Raw genomic sequence first — 21,773 nt, forward strand, 5'->3', positions numbered from 1 at the left:
TTAACTATCCCAATTTACATCGAGGTGTAGCTAGAAGAGTCCATTCTTACATAGGGGTGACACTTTGTAAGTGGAAGTGTTTTTGAATGGGTTTATTTTACATGGGGATTGTGCTGAAAGAGACCATTCTTGAAGGGGGAATTTAAAAAAAATTCAACTTTATATTGAAGCCCAACCACTACTTATCAAATATTGGCTCAGACTACGAAACCTTCCAAATGACAGAATAGTTTAAAAAAATGCAGGCGATATTGCTGTGGAACAGGAGCAGGACTCGTTCATGTGCCAGATATATCATGCAGACACGGTTTTCAAAATGTTTGGCTAAACACAACAGTTGACGCCAGGCATTTTGATAACGTGTTCAAAGAACGCCTGAAAGACACGTTTGTTTCTGGCTGGAGGCAAGAGATAAAACGTTAAAGCAAGCTGCAAACCTATTCTAAACTCAAAACTGATATCACATATATTAAGTACCTTTCATCAATCCAAAATAAATCATCTGTTGCTAACATAACCAAACTGCGAATCAGTGCACACTGCTTAGAATTAGAACGCCAGCCGACCACAGCCGACCTAGCTCCCGAATCACTCCTAACCATGGTCGGGGGAGAATCGGGAGGCCATGTTCGGCTATGTGTAACCGGGGCTTAAGACAAGCTCAGAGACTTTTAGTTTACTTGTACACGTAATGTCCTGATGCCATTTCCTTGTACATAGGCCAATATATATCTACCTCTTTTCCCAAAAGAAATCGAAACATCTCTGACGCAGGCAATTGCGTAAGTAAACTCTGTTTTGAACCAGAACTGGAGGTGACCCACTGGGGTTTCCTTTTTTAAATTCAGTTTTGGAACTCATCATAAAACTTTGTGCGGGGTATCTTTGGAAGAATCCATTCGTGAGCGTGGGTCGCATAGGGAAAAGTCTTTTGAACTGGAGCAATTTTGGAATAATTACTTTTTTACGTAAGGTCGGGGATGAGTTCAGGACATTTTTTGCACAGATAGAAATGCTTCATTTGCCGTTTCAGTTGCCCGCACTACATTGATCATGACACAGGACATGAAAAATATGTAGAAATATAGTTATTTTGACAAATTTTGAACATTATTCTACAGCTTTATCTGTTCAGTATAATCGCAAAGAAACCTGAAGTACGCTTTTCGTGATGGAAATTACCTGAAACCCCCTGCATCATAAGTAAAAGGTTAAATATTGTAGGGGCTTCACTAAACGGTCCGTGTTAGCCAAGTTTCAGAATGATAGATTTAGCTGCAGTGGAACAGGTTACAAATGGCCTGAAGGGAAAATGAAGACTATGGAGAAACATGAGAAGCTAGTATGAGCTAAAAGCCCAGGTTATACATTGCCGAACATGGCCTCCCTACCTTCCCCCAACCATGGTTGGGAATGATTTCGTGCGGCCTGAAGGCGGTCGGCTTCGCCTACCAAATGTTTTGATATTCTGAAAACATTGGGCTGTGGATGGGAAGTCAGAAATGGGTTGGCTGGTGGTTGGCTGTTGGTTGGGAGTAAGTCAGTAGTGGTCACAGGGTGTTTGGGAGTCAAATTGGACTCTTAAAGGCACCCAGAGCATTTCATGAGACTTATATTCTAGTTGCTGTAATCTATATGAAATTGACATTTAATGCCACTGTTAAGCACATTTGCGGGCGGATTTCCTCTCAAAAGTGCTCAAAAGCGGCACAAAAATAAGCTACATGGTGATCTTTTAGTTTCACGCTCCTAGTGTAAATAGACCGATACCATAGCCACGCCCACCTCTGTCAAAACGTAGAAATGTAAAATTAAAACATAAAGATGCAAATATTTGACAGACGTGCAGTCACTCTCTCATTGGTCGAACCGCTAATTGTGATGGACAGTCAGGATAAGTCTATTAGGGCTTGGATTTTCAGTTCTCACCACACAACGACATCGTATCTTTGCTTCTTTAATGTCGATATGTAACGGTATAGTGTTATTGAAACTTACTATGTGTAGGAATAACTAGAAATTGGAGTTTTTTATTCAAGTTTCAAGCCTCATAAAATGCTCTGGATGCCTTTAACCTAAAACTCGTCAGCCTGCTCCCAACTGACCGCCAAACTTGGTTGCCCAATGGTCGGAAGACATCATGGTTCGGCATATTAGATTTCACGTTTTGGGCTGTAGATTACAGTGTAATGTCTTATGGAGGGGTGTTGTGTAAATTTGGAGAAGAAGAGAAAACAAGATCGAAGAACAGTAGAAAAATTATATACATCGTGTATTTCGTTGCCCGTATATAGAGGAAAATGTAATGATACCTCATGTACTTGGCTTTCTGTTAATGAACAGGTTGTTAATTTCTGTAGGTGTATTCGACGTATGCTCAATGTCCTCACGTGGCAAAGGGTGGTCTCTCGGCATTAACTCTTCAGAGGAGGACGGAGAGAGAGATGCACGCTTCTATTTCCGGCTTCGCACTGATCGTGCCCGACAGGCGAGCACTATAGTCGCTCACTACCGATACGAACCCAACAAGTGGCTGCACTTGGCTGCATCCTATGATGGACAACGTATGAAATTGTACATAAATGGTGCGAAAGTTGGCGTTAGTTTGGAACAGAAGGGGAGTCTTTTTAGCAGAACCTCTAGCAAGTGTAAAGAACTGGAAATCGGAGGTGATCTTACTATTCGCAACTTCTTTAGAGGCAACCTCGATAACTTTCTGCTGTGGTCGGAATCAATTCCCCATAGAGTGATAAAAAACAACATGCACAACCCAACCACACCCAAAGGACTAAAAAATCTATTGATGCTGGATGACTTCAGTGATCACGACATGTGGGTAACAACAAATGATAAGAACGTTGAGGTGGTGTCGTCTGACGTGCCACTTGAACCGCTGGACCTTCGACTGACAGCACCACCCTGCGGACTTACTGTTTGTGACAATCCGGAGGTGATCCATTCCCACGCAGGGAACTGGCAACTACGTGTGCCAAAAGAAGTGCGCTATAGAGTAATCAATGTCGCAGAAGACGACGGGAGGAACCCTACTGTGTCCCGAGAACAAATTCAGTACCAGCACAAGAAACTGAACGAGGCCTTCCAGTCCTACAACATATCATGGTCGTTGACCCAAGTGAACATCTATAATACTTCCCTGAGACGCACGACCATCATCTCAGACTGCGAACCGTCTATGGTCGGTAACGGGGTTTGTAACCCCGACTGTAAACACGAGGTAACAGGGAACGACGGTGGGGACTGTGATGAGTTGGAGCAGCAATGCCAAGTAGAGATGATAGGTGACGGGACGTGTGACACCTCCTGTAATAGAGTGTACCATCATTGGGACGGTGGTGACTGCTGTAATCCGGACTGGACAGAGACTTACAGAACGTGCTTTGATCCCTCATCACCAAACAAGTAAGTAGTTCAAGTTACACTTTTTGTCTTCTCTGTTATGGAGGTCCACTACCAGCAAAGTTGAACTGTAATTTACAACACCAGGGTTCGAAGACCTCAGACCTCCGTGAAATAGTTCAGTTTTTGTATATTTCTTGTTTTACATTGTCAAATCAGCATAACCCATCCGGAATTATTGTATTTCTAAAACCAAAATTACATATAATGTATGTCTGACAGACACTTTTAACAGTAGATACGGAATTGAAGTATTGTTGTATCTGAATAAGGTAGCATTACCTATCCCAGAATATAAAGAAACTAGAGTACCACGACCTCATTCCTTCGCCAACTGAGGTAGGCCTTTTCGAGTGACGTATCATAGACGTTTCTCATTGATTATACAAATTAGGTCATCATGGGAATAAATCATATATTTTTCATCATCTTCCCTAACCAAATAACACAAATTGCTAACAATTCAAAGTATGAAAGCATTATCTTAGCAAAAAGGGCCATTGAAGCATTTCCTGAAAGTAGTAAATACTGTAAATAAGGCTCTCATTCGACTTATTTTCCTTCCCAAGAGCTATCTACCACTCAAAAATCATGACCATAGCAGGACCAGTACACGAGATATGAAAATCGGAATTCTTACTGATACCATAACAAGCCGCTAGGGAGGCCAAAACATAACCATTTTGAGGCCTCGTGAAGTCCTACCCACATACCCACTATCAAGGCAATATATTTCAAGAAGTGACCCGGACACATAGTTGACCTAACTTGAAAATAAGACCATACCAGCGTGCCACACTTTATCAAATGCTTTGGACATATCCAAGAAAACGTTACGGACTTCCAGACCTTGGTCTACTGCTTTGTGCAGCCTGTGAACAAGGTATGTCATTGAATTACTGTAACTGCTGAGTTATCACGAGTGAGGCCAGAATTTCGGTCGCTAAACAGGTTGCTGCATGTAATTAGGTAGTTACTGGTAAAACTATACGTTCAAGCACAAAAGAGACTGTTAACTAACCTTAGATTACAACTACATACACCTCTTTATGTTAAACACTACCTTACGTACCTAACGTTACCTGCCAAAACAATACAAATTCAGCAACCCCTGCATGAGCTGCTCAAGTTATTCACTTTCAAAGATAACGTTAACAAAACGCCCACATCAGTTCAAAACAAGCCTGCCCCTAGTCCTATCCACTACTAAAAAAAACATGAACTTGGCACTTGCAGAGAAGTTGATCTCAAACTTAGAAGCTCCGCTGGAAAACGCCAGGTCAACAATTTTCCAATTTGACCTTCCTCACGCCCATCAATCTCCCTTCGGGCCGTACCCGCTCGAAATCCGGGCCGTACCCTTAAATTCGGGCCGTACCCGCTAAAAATTCGAGTTGTACTCGGGAAATCTGGCAGTATCCTTTACTTTTACACTGTGCCCAATGGCGGACATCGCTAGGCCACAGCGCGTGTAGTCGCGTGAAAGTCGCGTCTAGATACCCTGAACAGCAACAATATACAACAATATGACCTACATACACAGTTACACACCCACACCTCAGCCGCTCTACCATGCCCCAGCTGAAAACATAACCTTCTTGGCGAAGGTAAGGCTGCACCAAGTAATTTTTATGGATGACGTCCGCGCGCGCATTGATTTTGTTCTGTTCCCAGAAAAAAAATCCGCTTCCTGTAACTATGACCAAAGAGTGACAACAGTGCCGCAAATCGCAAGATTAACGTAAAACTCGTTACGCGAAATGCATAAATAAACACGTTCGGGCAACTGTACGAGAGACTTGTAGCGGCGAGTGAGTTTCGGCCGTACAATTTTAAGCAAGTTTTGTCAAGATCATCTACAGTGCATTTCTTCTGCAATGACGAGAAGATCGGGAGAGGAATTGAAGTTTACTCCGGTCTGCAGGTGGGACAGGCAACCAAGCAGTTCGGGTCGGTTTCATCCGCATGGAGGTCGACAAGACAGCTGCCAGAACTGAAGCTCCCAGGCCCAAGTCTGTTTTTGAGGTATGAAAAGTTCCGTTCTTTAGTCTGTTTTGGATCAAGTACCATGTACGACAAGTTTATAATCTGGGAAGGGGGAGGGTAAAATGAATGCATTCATGTATTCTGCATGGATGGATTCGTTTCTGGTTATTTAAACTTGTTGGGGAAATATGTGCTTTTTTTATTTGCTATTATTCATTAGGATTTCTAAAGCATAGGTAGAAATGTAGTAATGCATGCGAAGAGTTAATCAGCAACTAATTTTGCCTTTTTAATATACTATGTTTCTGCAGGCCTGCAAAATCAATGGGATATCGAAAGAAACAGGACAGGACAACAACTGCTGTTCAACTTAAAGTGATTTATTCAAATTATTGCTGTTTTCATGATGAATAAAAGAATTGTTAGTTGTTACACTGTGTTCTCTCATTCAATTTGTGTCCTAACATGTGTCTTCGACTATTATATTTCAAATCTAAGCATCTTGTTTTTTCGGCCCTTCTTGGGTTTTTTTCGCGCTCTCGCATTAGATTTATTGTCTCCAAAGGACGTCATCCATAAAAATTACTTGGTGCAGCCTAATGGCAACCCTGGCTTGTCATGCTCTTACTAGCGATTTGAGATATGGCACTTACATGTACAGTTCTAACTGTTACATATCTGTAGTGGTACGATATGACGTAGTACTACTGTACTGTACATTTATTTATTTATTTATTTGCAAGTTCTTGGCCGGGGGCTTATTGCAACATGAAACGATGAATAGAAAGAGGATACAGACAGTATAGCAAGTTACAATGGTGACGAATGGAACAAGTGCATATTCTAGGAACTGCTACCGAATACCATCTAATATTTTTGGGTTTGACTTCTTTTTGGAAGCAGTGGAAGACGAAGTGATCCACCCAGTTGTCTACAATAAGTGGGTTTTGGGAGGTTAACAGGGTTCTAATAACCAGGCCCAGCTTAGTCAAGTCAAGAAAAATATACTGAGTTTAGATAAACTAGTTTGTGTTTTTCTTTGACAACCAGTAGAGAAAAATATTTGAACATTTTGACACTATGATTATCTGCTCCTTTCAGCTTGTAGACAGTCTGCAGTTTTATGTGTTTAAGCCACACCAATTTAATTTGATGGTTCTGGGAATCGCCGCTCCTATTTTTCCCGATTACGAAAACAATAGCCACAACCTCCATTCACAAATTTTCACTTACTATTATTATTATTTTTCCATTGTAAAATATGTAGGCGATCTTAATTCTGCATTGTCTAGCCTGACTAAATCACGCTCCTGGCGGCCATGAACGAAATTTTAGAGCCAGTAACACATGTTTTTAAGACTTCTCTGAGAAACGGAATAGTACCAGCAGACCTAAAAAATAGCTTAAGTTATACCACTGTATAAAACCGGAGATCCCTGTAGTGTTTTCACCAATCATCGTCCAATATCAATCTTGCCGGCCTTCTCACAAATCTTGGAAAAAGTACGCCAAAAATAATTACTCAAGCAACTGGATAAGATTTTGAAACAGTCAGACGTTTCAGACAGTATCCACTGTCTTTCGTCAGTGACTAACGATAGGACTGAGAACACCAGGTTTTATACCAAAACTCTGAATAGATATGTTAATGAGGTAAAGACAATTTAGGATGCCTTGAAGTAGTCTTCAAAAAGAAGATTAATTCAAGACAAAGTTTATGCCAATAGTTCAAGTAGTTTACAACCGGATCTTGATCACCTAGAAATTAATAACATATTATACACACATCAATATGGCTTTCGGAAACAAATATTCGACATACATGGCGCTCTTACAACTTGTTGATAAAATCACCACATTCTTAGAAGATAACGAATACACTATAGGAACATTTCTTGACCTTTCCAAAGCATTCGGTACAGTAGATCATAACATACTTCTCAACAAAATTTTCAACTATGGATCTACTGGCTCCGCCTTACGTTGGCTAAAATACTACCTAACTAACAGAAAACAGTTCGTCTCTAATAAAAATAATTTTTCCTCCCAAAGTGTCTTAACATGTGGCGTACCGTAAGGATCCATTCTCGGTCCCCTCTTGTTTTTAGTTTATGTTAATGACTTGGCATTAGTATCAAAGAAATTATTTGCTCTGTTATTTGCAGACGATACAAACTTATTTATGTCCTACAAAAAATTCCAAAAACATGGGCATCAAAAAAAGGTCAAGACATGAAACATATTCATGATACTTTGTTACAGTTTGATTTGCCCTTATCTAACTTATTGCAATATAATATGGGCGAGCACGTACACCACATCCATCAAACCTCTTTACCTCAAAAGCGCTTTGTACAAATTGCAGCCAATACCTCGTTCTCAGCACACACAGCGACTCTGTTTCATGATTTAAATGTTATGACTGTATTTTATATCAATAGATTTCAAATTGCCTTATTTGTTCATAAAATTGTAGCTCTTACCTACCTCAAAAATACAAACGTCTTTTCAACTTTAACTCAGACATTCACCACCACTATACAAGACAACGTAATCTTTTAAGACAAATTATGACCAAATTTAGTCTAAAGCCAAATATTATCGTAATCCATCAAGAGGTTCTTGAGTTATGCTGACTACACTATAGTGCGAAAACACAAACAGACAGACAAACAGACAAGCAGACAAAAAGACACACACACAGACACACCCAAAACTATATCTCTATTCTACTATATTTGATGACAGAATAATTCATATGATTATCTTTTTGTACAATTTTGACCTATTTCTTTATAAACTGTAAATGGTAATTTGATAATGTACAGTGTAATCACACTTATCAAACAGCATAATCTTGCTTATTATGTTTACAACTCAATTTACTTTCTAGTTCCTCTTCTTTTCTATTTGTTTCATTAGGATTTATGGTACAGTTTCAATTTGTTCTTTCTCTAATTTTGCTTAGTTTTGATTATGTATAATTTTGTAAAAATTCCCATTGTCTAGTTTAGGGGAGGCCCATGAAAAGCCACCTAGGCTTCTGCCCTGCCCCCCCCCCCCCCAATGCCCTGTTTATGTATTGATAATCGTACATATATGCGAATAAACAGTAAACAATACAATAAACAACATGAACGCTCCGTAACGGTTTCGTCAGTCCTTTTTTTTCCTTTGGGTCTGTATTCCAGACAAATGTATGAAACCGGCGTGTTGATAATTCACATTCTTCAGACAATTTGGGGCTGCTCTCTAACAATAAGGAAAGCTTACAATGGTCGGAAACGGTGATAACGCATGAACATGAAAGAAGGTCGCTTTACATAGGAGAATTGTTTCACTTGCCAAGAAATAATATGCAAATTCGATGTAAACCGTTTTCAGCGCGGGTACAAGTTTGCATCGCGGACGCAAATTGTAAACCGTCTCAATTCGGAATATTTCCGAAACGGTTCGAACCGTTTTATCTTTTTAATCATGAACGGGCCTTATGCTGTAGTTTGCGTGAAATATAATGTACTGAAATTGGTGGGCGAGGAACGAGCGCTATAGATAAGAGACTGAAACAGTCCAGATATTCTATATTGTCTATTATGAATTGGTCATGGTATTTTTGCGCTATGTGATGATCTAATCCCCCTTGACCAGAGGTTTTGTTAATTCGGTCCAAATGAGATTGAGGATGAACGTCACTTTGTAATGGATTGCTTACGATATGATGATAAACGCACAAAGCATCTTTCTCTCCGTTTGTTCAAAAGAATGTGATACATCCCATTCGATAGATATATTCAACTATATTCTATGGGAAGACAACTCTTACTGTATACAAATAAGTCAATATATCAAAGAATGTCTAGACCTGAAGCCATGTTGATCTAATTAATGGATGACATCCACGCGCGCATCAATTTTCGTCCGATTCCAAAAATAGATAAAACGTTTTACACCATACGTAAGTCAAACAAAGCAGCTGCAAAATGGTGAAATGTATGCCGTAAGTTGAAAAGAATGTTGGAAAACGAAACTTATGTCATAGAATATCAAAATCAATGACAAAATCAAAGAAATAACAAAGAGGAAGAACCTATATTTCGGTATATCATGCTCTGTTTGTTCGGTCACAGTATCAACAAACGTCAATTTCACCAGCCCCTTTAATATTCCAAATACAAAGCACATTAGTCCCGGAAGTGGTCTGTTGTGGCATAGAGTGGGCCCTACACGGGGAGGGACTGGGGAAGCCATGAAGAAGTCAGTGTTGTAGAGACTTTTATACATGCAGATATTGTTGGATACAATTGGAGCGTTCTTTTTGTAGTCATAAGCGCTTTCATATGTTGTGCCGTCACAGAGCATACATGAGTTTGAGAGAGTACAAGGCTATTCTGGACTTCAACAGCACAACCCACTTGAACTTGTACTTTGCAGCCTGGACACAGGAGGCTCGTTTGGGTATAGCAACATTCCCATGGGAGAAAGAAGTGCATGGGGTGTATGGTAAGATCAATTGTTGTGTCGTGCTAGATATCTGTGGTCTTTTCTGTTAATGGGAAAGAGTGAAGATCTTGATAAAACAAAGAATAGATAAGAAAGGTTTCAAATTATTAAGGCTGAATAGAACAAATACTTGCAATAAGTACATGACACTGAAACAGGCAAATTCATCTGATTGAGGCAATAGTATGGCAGAATGGTACTTTGTCAACAAATATCATTATCTCCAGCCTGCTAATTCTGATTTTGTTTTGAGCTAATAATATTTTGTATGTTCCAGGTGGAACTGTCTTACAACCAGAGAACTTCGGTCGGCCCAATGTGACTGACTTGATGATCCATGAGTTAGGCCATAACCTGGGGCTGTGGCATGTCCACCACGGAGTGGACGAGATGGACTGTAGGTGAGGAAGCATCACTCTATTGTCCTCTTCTAAACATGAAGTATTGATAACCCTACTACATGACCTTTTTAATCTTAAGATTCTACAGTGAACAAAAAATCCCATGTTGCTTTTAATCCTCCCAGCAATGAGTGCCTTGAGACAAGTCCTTCTATGGAGCTAGGAGATCTCTGTGCTGACACTCACCCCACCCCAATGAACAATGAATGTAAGGACCCCGAGAATGACCAGAGCAAATGTGGACTAGCCCCTTTCAAGCACACGCCATATAACAACTTTATGAGCTATGCAGGTGAGAACAAGTCACAAAAATGTATGGTTTATATCAACTTGCATGAGATTGTTTTGCACAGATTCCTGTTCATCGCATGTCCATGACATAACCTTGTTTTCCAATGCCATAACAGATGACTCTTGCACGGAGTCCTTCACACCCCAACAGACAGCCCGTATGCACTGTTACCTAGACTTGGCATACCACGGTTGGCAGGTACAAAAAACACTTCCCGCCATTGTCCTTCCCCCGAAAATCCTTGTCGTCACATCCAAGAGCCTGTCAATTGGTTGGCTGCCACCACTGACTGGGGAACTGTTTGGAATGAGTGGAGATTGTGGAAGATGTACGCGGTACAAGGCACTTGTACAATATGCCAGCACTGCGTACTCACCCAATCCAAGCAAACCTAAGGGATACTGGGGATGGACAACCAGTGAAGCTACAGGTAAAGATATTCTTATGGTGAACAACAATGACATATCAGTTGCTGGCTTCTGTTCTGTTCTCCTATCACCTTTATCACACTTATGTACAGTTTCCCAATGGTGGTATAACACGTGCCATGGTTTTTCACTTACAGGTCCACCTGATGCAGAATCATGTATCCCTAGTGGGAAGGGTTGGCTGCCGGATGTCACCATTTGTAATCCCTGTTATATTGAACTGGGCTTGGACACCCCAGTTGTACCTACAAGGCTATCAGTCTGGGTGAATTGGAACGCTGCCAATGGAATCAACAACATCCTCCTCATATATACAGATGGCACCGACACTTCTCTTGGCAGCGTTAATGCGTATTGCGACATGCCTTTCACAACCAAAATCAAAGCTTATAAGAAGTTGAAAAAGATGCGCATCTATACAAGCTCACCGTATGTCAGCATTGACGCTGTTCAGGTTGAATCTTCTGCAGCGCACCCTCTCTGTGAACACTGCAAAAAGATCAAGTACAAAGTTAGAAGAGAGCCTCCCTTCGCAAATGTGGAAGAAATCTCGGTAGATTCGACAAGCTTCCAGGACAGGTAAGTTTGGTAATATGGATACAAACAAAAAAATAAACTTGGCAATAAAGGTGCGTTGTACTTATCTGATACGAAGTGTACATCACAAAGTACTGGTGCCGACTCATATAACTGTGAATCTAACACGACCCCACAATGTGCCCTATAAACCAATGAAAGAAATAAGGCGTTCGTACAATTTCTAAAAATAGGAACAGGAGTCAGCCCAAAGAAACACTAGTCGAGAGCAATGGCCAAGTAAAACAACAATTTTACAGAATACATATTTTTGATTTTTGATCGACGGTATGTATATAAAAAATGATTTTCATTCTTTTAGTGACATCAAAACTGGAATGATGTACAAATACTGGGTAACAGCTGCAGTGGGTTCCGTCAAGAGTTTACCCTCCCCAGTTCTTGAGTACAACTTCCCTGATGCTTTTTGCGGTGACGGTGTGATGCAGGGCAGTGAGCAGTGCGATGATGCCAATGCCATCTATGGTGACGGTTGTGATCTCAATTGTCAATTAGAGGAGTTCTTTCATTGTAAAGGTACGGATTCTAAATGTTGAAACACGTTAGCAGAAGACCGTTGTCATCTCATTGTTGTGCTTAAAGAACTTTACTAACCATTAGGCATTACCATATAGCCAGATGACTATCTATCTATCTATCTATCTATCTATCTATCTATCTATCTATCTATCTATCTATCTATCTATCTATCTATCTATCTATCTATCTATCTATCTATCTATCTATCTATCGATCTATCTATCTATCTATCGATCTATCGATCTATCGATCTATCGATCTATCGATCTATCTATCTATCTATTTATCGATCTATTTGTCTATCCATCCATCCATCCATCCATCTATCTATTTATTGTCATATAGCCAGATGGCGTTGACCGATCAGAAGCCTCACAAGGCGGGCAAAAAACAAAATGTCCACATTTTCAAACTTGAATACCATAAAGCATGTAAGAAGAGTTGAAACGATACAAACATGGTATTACAGGTCAAGAACGCAGAGACAATGTTCCCGCACACTGCCATGGGCACTGGAGCCTCATGAGTCAAGCGGCAGACTGACTGTAAATAATGCTAGCTCTGCTCACTCGGTCTCAACTGAAATTCTCTCCGCTATTACTGACCTGACTGTCTGCATGAACTTCCGTGCCTCAGACCCCCTCCCCCTATTTTTTATTCTGTCTTCAACAGATAGGCAGACAGACAGACAGACAGACAGCTAGACAATGGTCTACTCAAACAGCATAACATTAGCTACTTCATCTGACCATGTTATCGGATTTATTAGATCTTCATTCAAGAACAGCACATCGGATTACACGTCGTTGATGATAATGGCACAGACTAATCCCAATTATAAGTTTAGTATAAGGGCTGCACTGTGTCTTCCTGTAAGTTGGTGGTCGAGGAGTAGCAAACTTATTACAGCTTGCATACACAATAATTCTGCAACACATTTGTACCGCGTACCGATTTTTCACAATTCCTACCTGTGCAAATGCCTTTTTACGGCATCTAGAAAGTTATTGAAAATGGAACTGAGACTTTTGAAACACATTACGCCGTTTTCGGTATGTTGACCAATGCCAAATGGTAAAAAAAAAACATTCTTGTTTTTTATTTCAAAATCAGTCCAAACATTTGTAATGATATGATAAATATAACTTGTGCTTCCAGTGTCCAGATGACAAAAATATTCAACAGTTTTATTTGTTGATGTGCTGGCCACAACATCCTCATACCATTCACGTTTGTAACATTACTAACATGGCTATTTCTGAAGTATTTATTTCAACACCCACTTATTCCATTTCCATACAATCTATGCCTTTTCTCCTGCAACAAAATTTTGCACTGGTATGCATATTAGATATTCACTTTGAGAATGTAAACTGTCAGCAAACATATTATATGAATAGAATTCGATCTCTACAGCTGGATAATTTTGGAGATTCATTTCCGGACGTTTCAAGTGACATCCATCACTCTTCAGCGTCATTAGAATTACATGTATATATTGTTTACCTGGATGTCTAAACGCCACAAACGTACCAAACATGTAAGTTCAATGTTGTCAGAAATCGCTTGGTTTAGATTGCAACATTAAAACAATCTACAGCAAGCCGCTAGGGGGCCCAAACTTACACAAATTACTTCCTGTGGCATGGACTATCAACCACACAAAAATCATGACAATAGCACTTGCAGAAAATATGCCCCAAAATTTTAGAAGGCCCATTATTGAACTTGACCCTACCCATCCACTAAATATCATGCAGAACCATCAACAGCTTCTAGAGTTATCTTGGCAACATATAAACACAGAAACATACACAGCTCGCTGCACAGCGTTAGGAAAGCGTCAGGTGAACCATTTTCGAACTTGACCTCCGTTTCTACAATCGCCACACACCTTCAAAAAATTATAAAGATCCATCAACGATTCCGTCACTTTTTTTGCCTACATACAAACACACAAACATGCACCTTCCGCTGCAGTACTGATGAAAACGCCAGGTAAATGATTTTTGAACTTGACCTTCCTTTGCACAACCACTACACACCTCCCAAAGTCAAAGATTCATCAAAGGTTTCTCGAGTTACGCTCTTGACATACATGCAGACCCACCCAACAGCTGGAGTAACCGAAAACATAATCTTCTCGGCGAAGATAATCAGCAATCGCCGAGCGCCGTGCGACCGAAAACACAACTGAAAAGGATTTTAAAAGACATTTGACCCGATTCACAGTGGGAAAATTTTTGGACGTGCGATAATGACGTGCGACCAAAACGTATGTCTTTCACGTACGACCGCTTTTTCCCTGAGCAAATGCTAGAATAGCCTTCTTTGGCAAGATGAGATTTTCACACTTTGAACAACTTGTTTTTTTGTCTGGGTCCGTGTCTTCGCACCTATAAATCAATACCTTTTTTATGAATTTGTGTGAAATTTCGCATGTAGGTATCAAACACCATAGCCACACCGCAAACACCATACTTACTTCAAGGAGGATTGTGTCCTTCGGACTCTTGTTATCTCTCGGGCAGAGATTTGCATTCAAGATTATTGTCATGATGTATGATTATATTCATTTCAAAAGGAGAGCCAAGCCTCTGTTATCTGCATGATGGCGATGGTGTTTGTGAAGACTTCGAGAGACGATCCAGCATTCAAGACTGTGGCTTCTACACACCGCAGGGCTTTACAGACCAATGGGCATCTGAGGCAATGGCTAATCCAAAGTACCAGAATGATGACTGTCCAGAGGACGTGATCACTGGACCTCCTCTGAAAACACAGGTACATGGAAAGCATTCGGGTTTTCCTCGAAGGGACAACTCTTGCGGGAGGGGGAGGGGCCAGCGGGACAGATATCGCTGCGAGACAGAAGCCGTGTGAGACAAATAGGCCTACGGGACAGTGGCAGAAAAGGTGCGTTGGATGAATGATAATGATGATGAAGACCTTTATTGTACATTCGTGCCCCGAGGGGCTAGATACAGGTCGTTTACATAAACCTAACTAACATGTAAGTGATAAATATACCAGTCCGTTAGATGGCCTGTGGGCAGACTGGCCCATGGATTAGTAGGTTGTAGGACAGATACCGCAGTGGGACAGAAATTATGTGGGACATATAGGCTACTGGGCCAAAGGCATGTGGGACATGTTTATCCATGTCCATGGGACAGAGGCTGAAGGGCCTTTGGGACAGAACGCTATTAGGATAGAAGGTTTGTTGCACAGGAAGTCCATTGAATATGTATATAATAAGTATTAATCACAATTATATAATTGCATTCTCTGCTCTCATGTTGTTTTAACAAGGAATGAATGTTAAACAGCACATTATATCTTCATCATTGTTGCTGCTATTGTTTACTTCTCCGCCCTTACAGATGTGCAGACCAGAGGTCGACCCTCTGACAGCCTGGCAACCTTGTTCCTTCTCTGGTGGAATAGATCTTTACCCATTATACTGGTTACGGGTAAGTAGAGTACCTGCTATTCTTACATTTGGCCTCAAGTTTGTTTATTGTATGGACTCCGTGTGCTCCAATTGGGCATTTTCGGCTGAAGTGCGGTCGACGTCCAGGCGATTCCGCGGGCTTCGGACGATTTGTAGCAGCTCGGCCAATGGAAGCTGCGCTATATTCAGCGAGGCCTTGGTGACGATTTTTGAACTCGCAGATTTTTGAACTCGGGCGGCCATACCGTACGCGTCATCCAACGATTTACACCCTTTTACACCGGAGGTCGCCCGAAACTCGTCGGCCTCGCGCGAGCCTCGCTCGGGCTTCTTACCATTATCGGATGACCGTCGTTGGTATTCCACCCGACATTTGGAAAGTTGGGAGTGCTTCGGGCCGAAGAGAGGAAAGACGGATTTCCATCTAATTAGACATGCAGCTTAGACAGAGATGTACATAATTAGATAAGGACTTAGTTTGCATACTTAGGACTTTCTATAATTCCATCGTTTTCCATAAATGGACTTAAATAACTGTACACATGTTTATGCTTGTGACATGTGTGGGTTAGTTGAAGGTGAACATCACCATGTATGAATTGTGTCAATGTACCCCTATTTACATAAAAATTTACATGAAAATAATTGATTTTGAGTGAAATGTGGACACCACGAACAATACTTCTTTTTTTCTATTGTTTTGGATATCTTAACTTACATATTTATGAACTGAGACTGGAATGAAACTTGACTTCTGAACTAGAATGTATTTTCCCACAAAATAAATACCAACCTCAAAGTAGACATTGATTACAAACGTAGAAAAAGCTTAAGTAAAACTTGCGCGGACCTTGGACGTTGTCATGCAGAGAATCTGCCGAAGCACGCCCAGGTGTCAGCTGGGCGTCGATAGGCCTATCGACGGTGGGCTGAAGCACGGACGGCGTTCGCCCGAGCTTCGCCTGATTCCGTTTCGGTGAAAATCATCGTATTTACGTTAAGCAGACTGGTCTGTTGACTTTGCGATTCCTGTGGTTGCATTTGGTGTATCATACAATTCCTGTTCATTAAAGTTGATCAAAGTATTGGCTTTTTACCAGGTTAGTCGATTCTATCTTCGTCCGTGTCCAAGAGATGGTACCGTCTTATGGGGGATTTATAATTATTATTATTATTATACACATAGAATCTGGCAGGCAAAACCGTACCCCTCCAAATAATAGAACATGCGAATTCTGTGACGATTTATATGTTGAAGATGAAAGCCACTTTTTAATTGATTGTTCCTTATATAAAGATGAGCGGCAATCGTTGTTTAAGATAATAGAATTAGACAAGAAATGTACAAAAATGTCAAAACAGGATACTTTTATATACCTGATGTCATGTAAGAACGAATATATAATGGACAAAGTATGTAGTCATATTTCCAAATGTTTCAAAAAGAGAGAAGAAACTACTAGGTGATCATCATTTAGTTTAGCAATATCCCACAATTTGTATGTTTTTTTTTTCTTTAGTTTTTAGCATTAGAATGTAGCATTTTATCAATTTATGTTTTACATTATGTTCCTTACAGACCACGTGTGGTCTTCTGTGCATTTAGCCCTTCTGGGCAGGAATATGCAATAAAGACTATTATTATTGTTCGACGGACGTTGCCCGAGCCTCGTCTAATATGTGACGGGGCAGATTTTCGGCGAAAACTACGGTCGACGCTCGGGCGATTTTGAAATTTTGGCGCCGGCTTCTGGCCAGGTCATTTGCTATAACTCCCTCATAAAATCATTAGTTAGTTATGGCAAATGACCAGGCCTTATGACACCATATACTCATCGAATGGGTCATTGATTAAGGGTTTCGCTCACTCGGTGGTTTTATGAGACGAGGAACAGGCGGGTCATTAATGTTATTATCACATCCTATCTAAACTGACCCATATAAGAGAGACAAATTTCTGTATAATACATAGATTCTTTATTTAATACTATACATGTAAAATCAATCCATTGTACATATTGCCATATGATCTTCATACAATCCAATGTAAACAAGCGGTGACTTGTCTTCGAGCCCACACGGTTATAAATTGACGGGTTGTTAGACGCCTAGGTGTGGTAAGAATCGTGCATGTTTACCTCCCCTTTGCTTGTAGTTTCCCCGGATGATTATTGCTCAAGCCGGAAAAGAAATCCCACAGAAGCGTACACATATCGAGCCGAGATCATTGTAGGTACAAACCTGTAAGAATTTGGGCGATTTTGACCGTAATTCTTTCGATGCCAACACATCACTTTGCCGGCAATAATTGAATTGTCGCCAGGTAAAACCCCTCAGAAACGTGAACATACCGGCCTGGGGTCCTCTTGGGTAGAAACGTAGGAGGTTTCATGGGCGATTTCTTTGTCTGCCAAGATTTGCTACTTCGGAAAATACAATGTGATGAGTGGGGAGGGGACTCTGTGTGCCCGCGGCTTCTTGTTGGTCACACTCGTCAGCTTCCTTGCCTCTCAACTGCTGAAGCATGTTCCTAGGCGTCTTCCCCAACTTCCCATGACCCGAAAACTGACTCTAAGTCGGCGTCTGTCAGTTCCTCGACGTAAAACTGTGGGACGGGTGATGATGCCCGACAAATTTGCAACAAATATCGTTTGCGGACGGTTCCACTCTCTCGGTAGGGGTGTGAAAAATGTTGTTTTAGTCCTCTCGTTTAAGTTTCACTTAGATTGAAATTTGTTCATTTTTGTCACGTATTCTAAGAAGATTTTGTGAATTTTGCGAAAAAAAAGTTTTTCTAAACAAGGTAAAGTAAAAGATTCATAAAAAAGACACCCCCTCTACAAAATGGAATAAGTGGTGTGTTATAACACGGGTGTGTTATGGCCACATAACACATGGGCAATGGAGGCTTCTGATTGGTCGACGCCATCTAGCTATGTGATATATAATACATGTTTGCAAATGTTGCTGACCTTTCTTTTTTCAGGTGACATTTCCACGTCCAGTGGTTGCCGTTGCTGTGATAATATACCTGGCTTCAGATGGCATCACCGAACGGAGTGATGAACAGAAAACAGTGTCTGTGTCCTTGATTGACACAGAGGGCAGGGATCATGACATCGGGTCACGGCAGGTAGACACAATTTCAAAATAGTTCTAAAGAAATTAACCTGAAGGCTGCAAAATGGGCCTCATCATGGCCGGCCTTGAAGGTTTCGAGAAGTTTCGACCAAAGGCTGTATGCAGTGAAATGAGATACAGCTGTACCTAATCAGGAAGCTTTGTTTGCTTCTTCATGTATCAATGCCCTTATTATGATTATTAGACCGTTCAAATGCTATCTGTAACAAGGTCCTGTCATAACTCTGTCACCCTCCAGCAATTCCATTAATTTGGGCTGATAGTCTAAGAACATTAGAATTGCGAGAAGCTTCTGTCTAAAAATGTACTTTTTACGACACGAAAGCTTTCTGTTAGCATTCTGTTCCACATGCTTATGCCCAGCTTCGACCATACAAGTACAATGTGAATTGATACTTGTGTTCTCTGAGTGCTCATTCTCGATACTAGCAGGACTGATATTATATATTCATCAATCACCAATGCATTCGTGTATGTACAGTATGCATTTATGTCAGATATTGATCGATCCCCACTGGTGTGTTCCTCTTTTTGTGATGCCCAGGTGCCACTATCCTGTAAAGATAACCCAGTCGAGGTCTCCATTGTACATAACCTTACTGCACCCTTCTACCACACCAAGGCGACAAAGATCAAATTCATGTCCAGCAATATTGCCTTCTCTGCCATTGCACTTCGCTCCTCCAACACGCTGGATCCAGTTGCAATTTCACGGTAGGTAACATTGTAAGCAACATTGTTTACAAAAAAGGTTGAGTTAAAAAGATTGCACTGTTTGTGTACGTATGTCTAATTATTCCCAGAGATTAGCAACAACATTCACCGGATTCTGAACTACAATTTGGTTGAAGAACATTTAAGATCTCGCTACATTCGTAACATGCGTAGTCTAGTCAGTGAGAATGCCCCTGGACAAAGAAGCCGTTAGATTGAATCCCGGCCATGCCGGCCGTGTCGCCCACCCGGCATACACACTACTGAAGGCGTTAGAGCGTGGTCCGCTATTCATTGTGCTTGTCGAATAGTGCTAGGGAAATTTCCCCGTACAACCTGAAAATACTGTATATATCGTCTGTCTTCTCTGTCAGGACCGCTAAATTGGTTCGAGTTCACTTTTATTTTTACTTGCTTCAACCAAGAAAAAAATCCAGACGATCGATTGGGTGATGAGCTAGAAAAATATTTATAAGATACCCTCAAATACCAAATGAATCCCATGCTACAAGAGAACCTACTATCTGTGCGCCAACAGGCATGAGTGTCCTGCAGATGGTAATCGTGATCTTGTAGGTTCTACCCTACTGTTACAATAGATAGTGTCGTTGATCCTTGAGACATATATGAACCTTAAATCTGCAGCTTAGTTTCAATCGGTAGCTCTAGTTACCGGAGATCATGAGTGTATGAGCACCAAATGGTATGATATCCTTTCAGATGTCAACATGGAGAGCTGTATAACCCAGCCAGCCAGCAATGCCACCCTGCGATGACGTGCAAAAAAACAACATGCCCTCCACTCATGGTCAAGCATGCCTCCGTCAACTCACGGGCGTTGAAGAGAGACTCCCTGGCCAACTGTTCTGGAATGCAGGATGGTGACAGGTATTAGATGTGGTGGTTCTTGACATTTGCAGTGTTCAGGAGGTTACAAACTTTAGCTGAGTTGTTGTGAATGTTACTAAGCATTGACAACTTGGGATGCCTCACATGAACAGTACATTTGTGGACTGTTATTACTCTCCAAGCAGAAGAACGGGTCCGGCTGTTTTTTACGTGTTTTAGGCGATTTTGTCAGGGTTTCTATTTTGTCCCGTTTTCTTTGCGTGGGTTGGCGACATGGCGAAGTCGGAACAAAATAGAAAGCCCAACAAAAACGCCTAAAACACGTCAAAAACCAACCGGACCCTAATTAACCTCTGCTTGGAGAGTAGACTGTGAATTAAGGACCAACATGGAGCAAGCCCACAGATTGGATTGGGTAATATTCCCGCACAGCACAAAGTCTACCGTTCAGTTGGTAACGATACTTCAGACAGGTTTTCAATTACTCTACGTATTCCAGCCTGTTACAGTCTGTATGGAGAGTGGCTGTGTTATATTACACAAAATTGTAGAATAAAACATATCTACTCTCCATACAGACTCTACTTCAATGTTTCTTCAAAGACTTGTACTAAGATACTAGACCTTGTAGTAAATGGATTTCTGCTTCTTTTTCTTCAGCTGCTCTGTGCAATGTAACAGGGGGTACTTGCCCATTGGACCTCGCCAGGTCATGTGTATCAAAGGCCGTTGGAATACTGAGGACCTTTCCTGCAAACCCATGGACTGTGGAGAGCCCAATATTCCACATGCATCAATTGTCTGCAAGGAAGGCCATTCCTTTGGAAGAAAGTGTACATTTAAGTGTAAACCTCCTGCCAAACTCCAAGGTAATATCGAGCAAAAATTGTAGCCGTGTGTTTCTTACGATATACATGTATAACTCAGCAATGCTATAACTGTGCCCAAGGAGGTTTTATATAGCCTCCTTGCTGTGCCATAGCGTGTGAATTCACATGAGGGTGCCCGTCGTCATGCTGGCCCGTGTCCCTTGGGAATACGTAGACAGGAAATTCCCCTGGGTCTCTTGATTTTCTTAATGTATATTTCACCATTTGCATTTCCTAGAATCTAACTGAACTAGAACTAAAAGAAGCTCTGTGAAACGAAAAGGCGAAAGAGCTGGAGACACCTACTTAAAGCCCCCCTCTCACTGGGCTCCGGCACTGTGGCGGCACTGCCGCGGCAGCTCATGACGGCACCGTCGCGAATTTTTCATTTGCACTCTCACTGACGTGCGGCGCATTTGCGTTTGAAGCCAAGATGAGCAAGTTATTTAATGAACGATGTTGCTCGACAATCGTACATGGTACAATATATGGCAGTAAATCACACATTTTACTCAATGTTTCGCCGTGAGGGCTGAATTACGACAATTCCTATTGATCGCTGACAGTCAAACACAGTTGGCTAGATACTCTGGCTATAGCTAAGAT

At 41.1% G+C, this 21,773-nt stretch overlaps 1 protein-coding gene and 1 long non-coding RNA gene across 5 annotated transcripts in view; both read left to right on the top strand.

Moving 5' to 3' along the window:
• LOC136442758 (pappalysin-1-like) overlaps positions 1-21,773 on the top strand; it is a 79,600-nt gene that overhangs the window by 36,660 nt on the left and 21,167 nt on the right. For all 4 annotated transcript variants that reach the window (XM_066439701.1, XM_066439703.1, XM_066439704.1 and 1 more), the window contains exons 3-15: positions 2,361-3,420; positions 9,758-9,903; positions 10,181-10,304; positions 10,430-10,596; positions 10,712-11,026; positions 11,162-11,603; positions 11,923-12,137; positions 14,725-14,924; positions 15,524-15,613; positions 18,581-18,727; positions 19,280-19,449; positions 20,170-20,337; positions 20,959-21,167. In XM_066439701.1, the coding sequence (XP_066295798.1) occupies positions 2,361-3,420; positions 9,758-9,903; positions 10,181-10,304; positions 10,430-10,596; positions 10,712-11,026; positions 11,162-11,603; positions 11,923-12,137; positions 14,725-14,924; positions 15,524-15,613; positions 18,581-18,727; positions 19,280-19,449; positions 20,170-20,337; positions 20,959-21,167 (3,453 nt within the window). The remainder of the gene's footprint in view (positions 1-2,360; positions 3,421-9,757; positions 9,904-10,180; positions 10,305-10,429; positions 10,597-10,711; positions 11,027-11,161; positions 11,604-11,922; positions 12,138-14,724; positions 14,925-15,523; positions 15,614-18,580; positions 18,728-19,279; positions 19,450-20,169; positions 20,338-20,958; positions 21,168-21,773) is intronic.
• LOC136442760 (uncharacterized) lies at positions 3,666-5,835 on the top strand. Its single transcript, XR_010757044.1, has 2 exons — positions 3,666-5,442; positions 5,715-5,835. It is a non-coding gene; the product is annotated as an uncharacterized lncRNA (long non-coding RNA).

This window comes from Branchiostoma lanceolatum, chromosome 9 (genome assembly GCF_035083965.1).
Source record: "Branchiostoma lanceolatum isolate klBraLanc5 chromosome 9, klBraLanc5.hap2, whole genome shotgun sequence".
Lineage (NCBI taxonomy): Eukaryota > Metazoa > Chordata > Leptocardii > Amphioxiformes > Branchiostomatidae > Branchiostoma > Branchiostoma lanceolatum.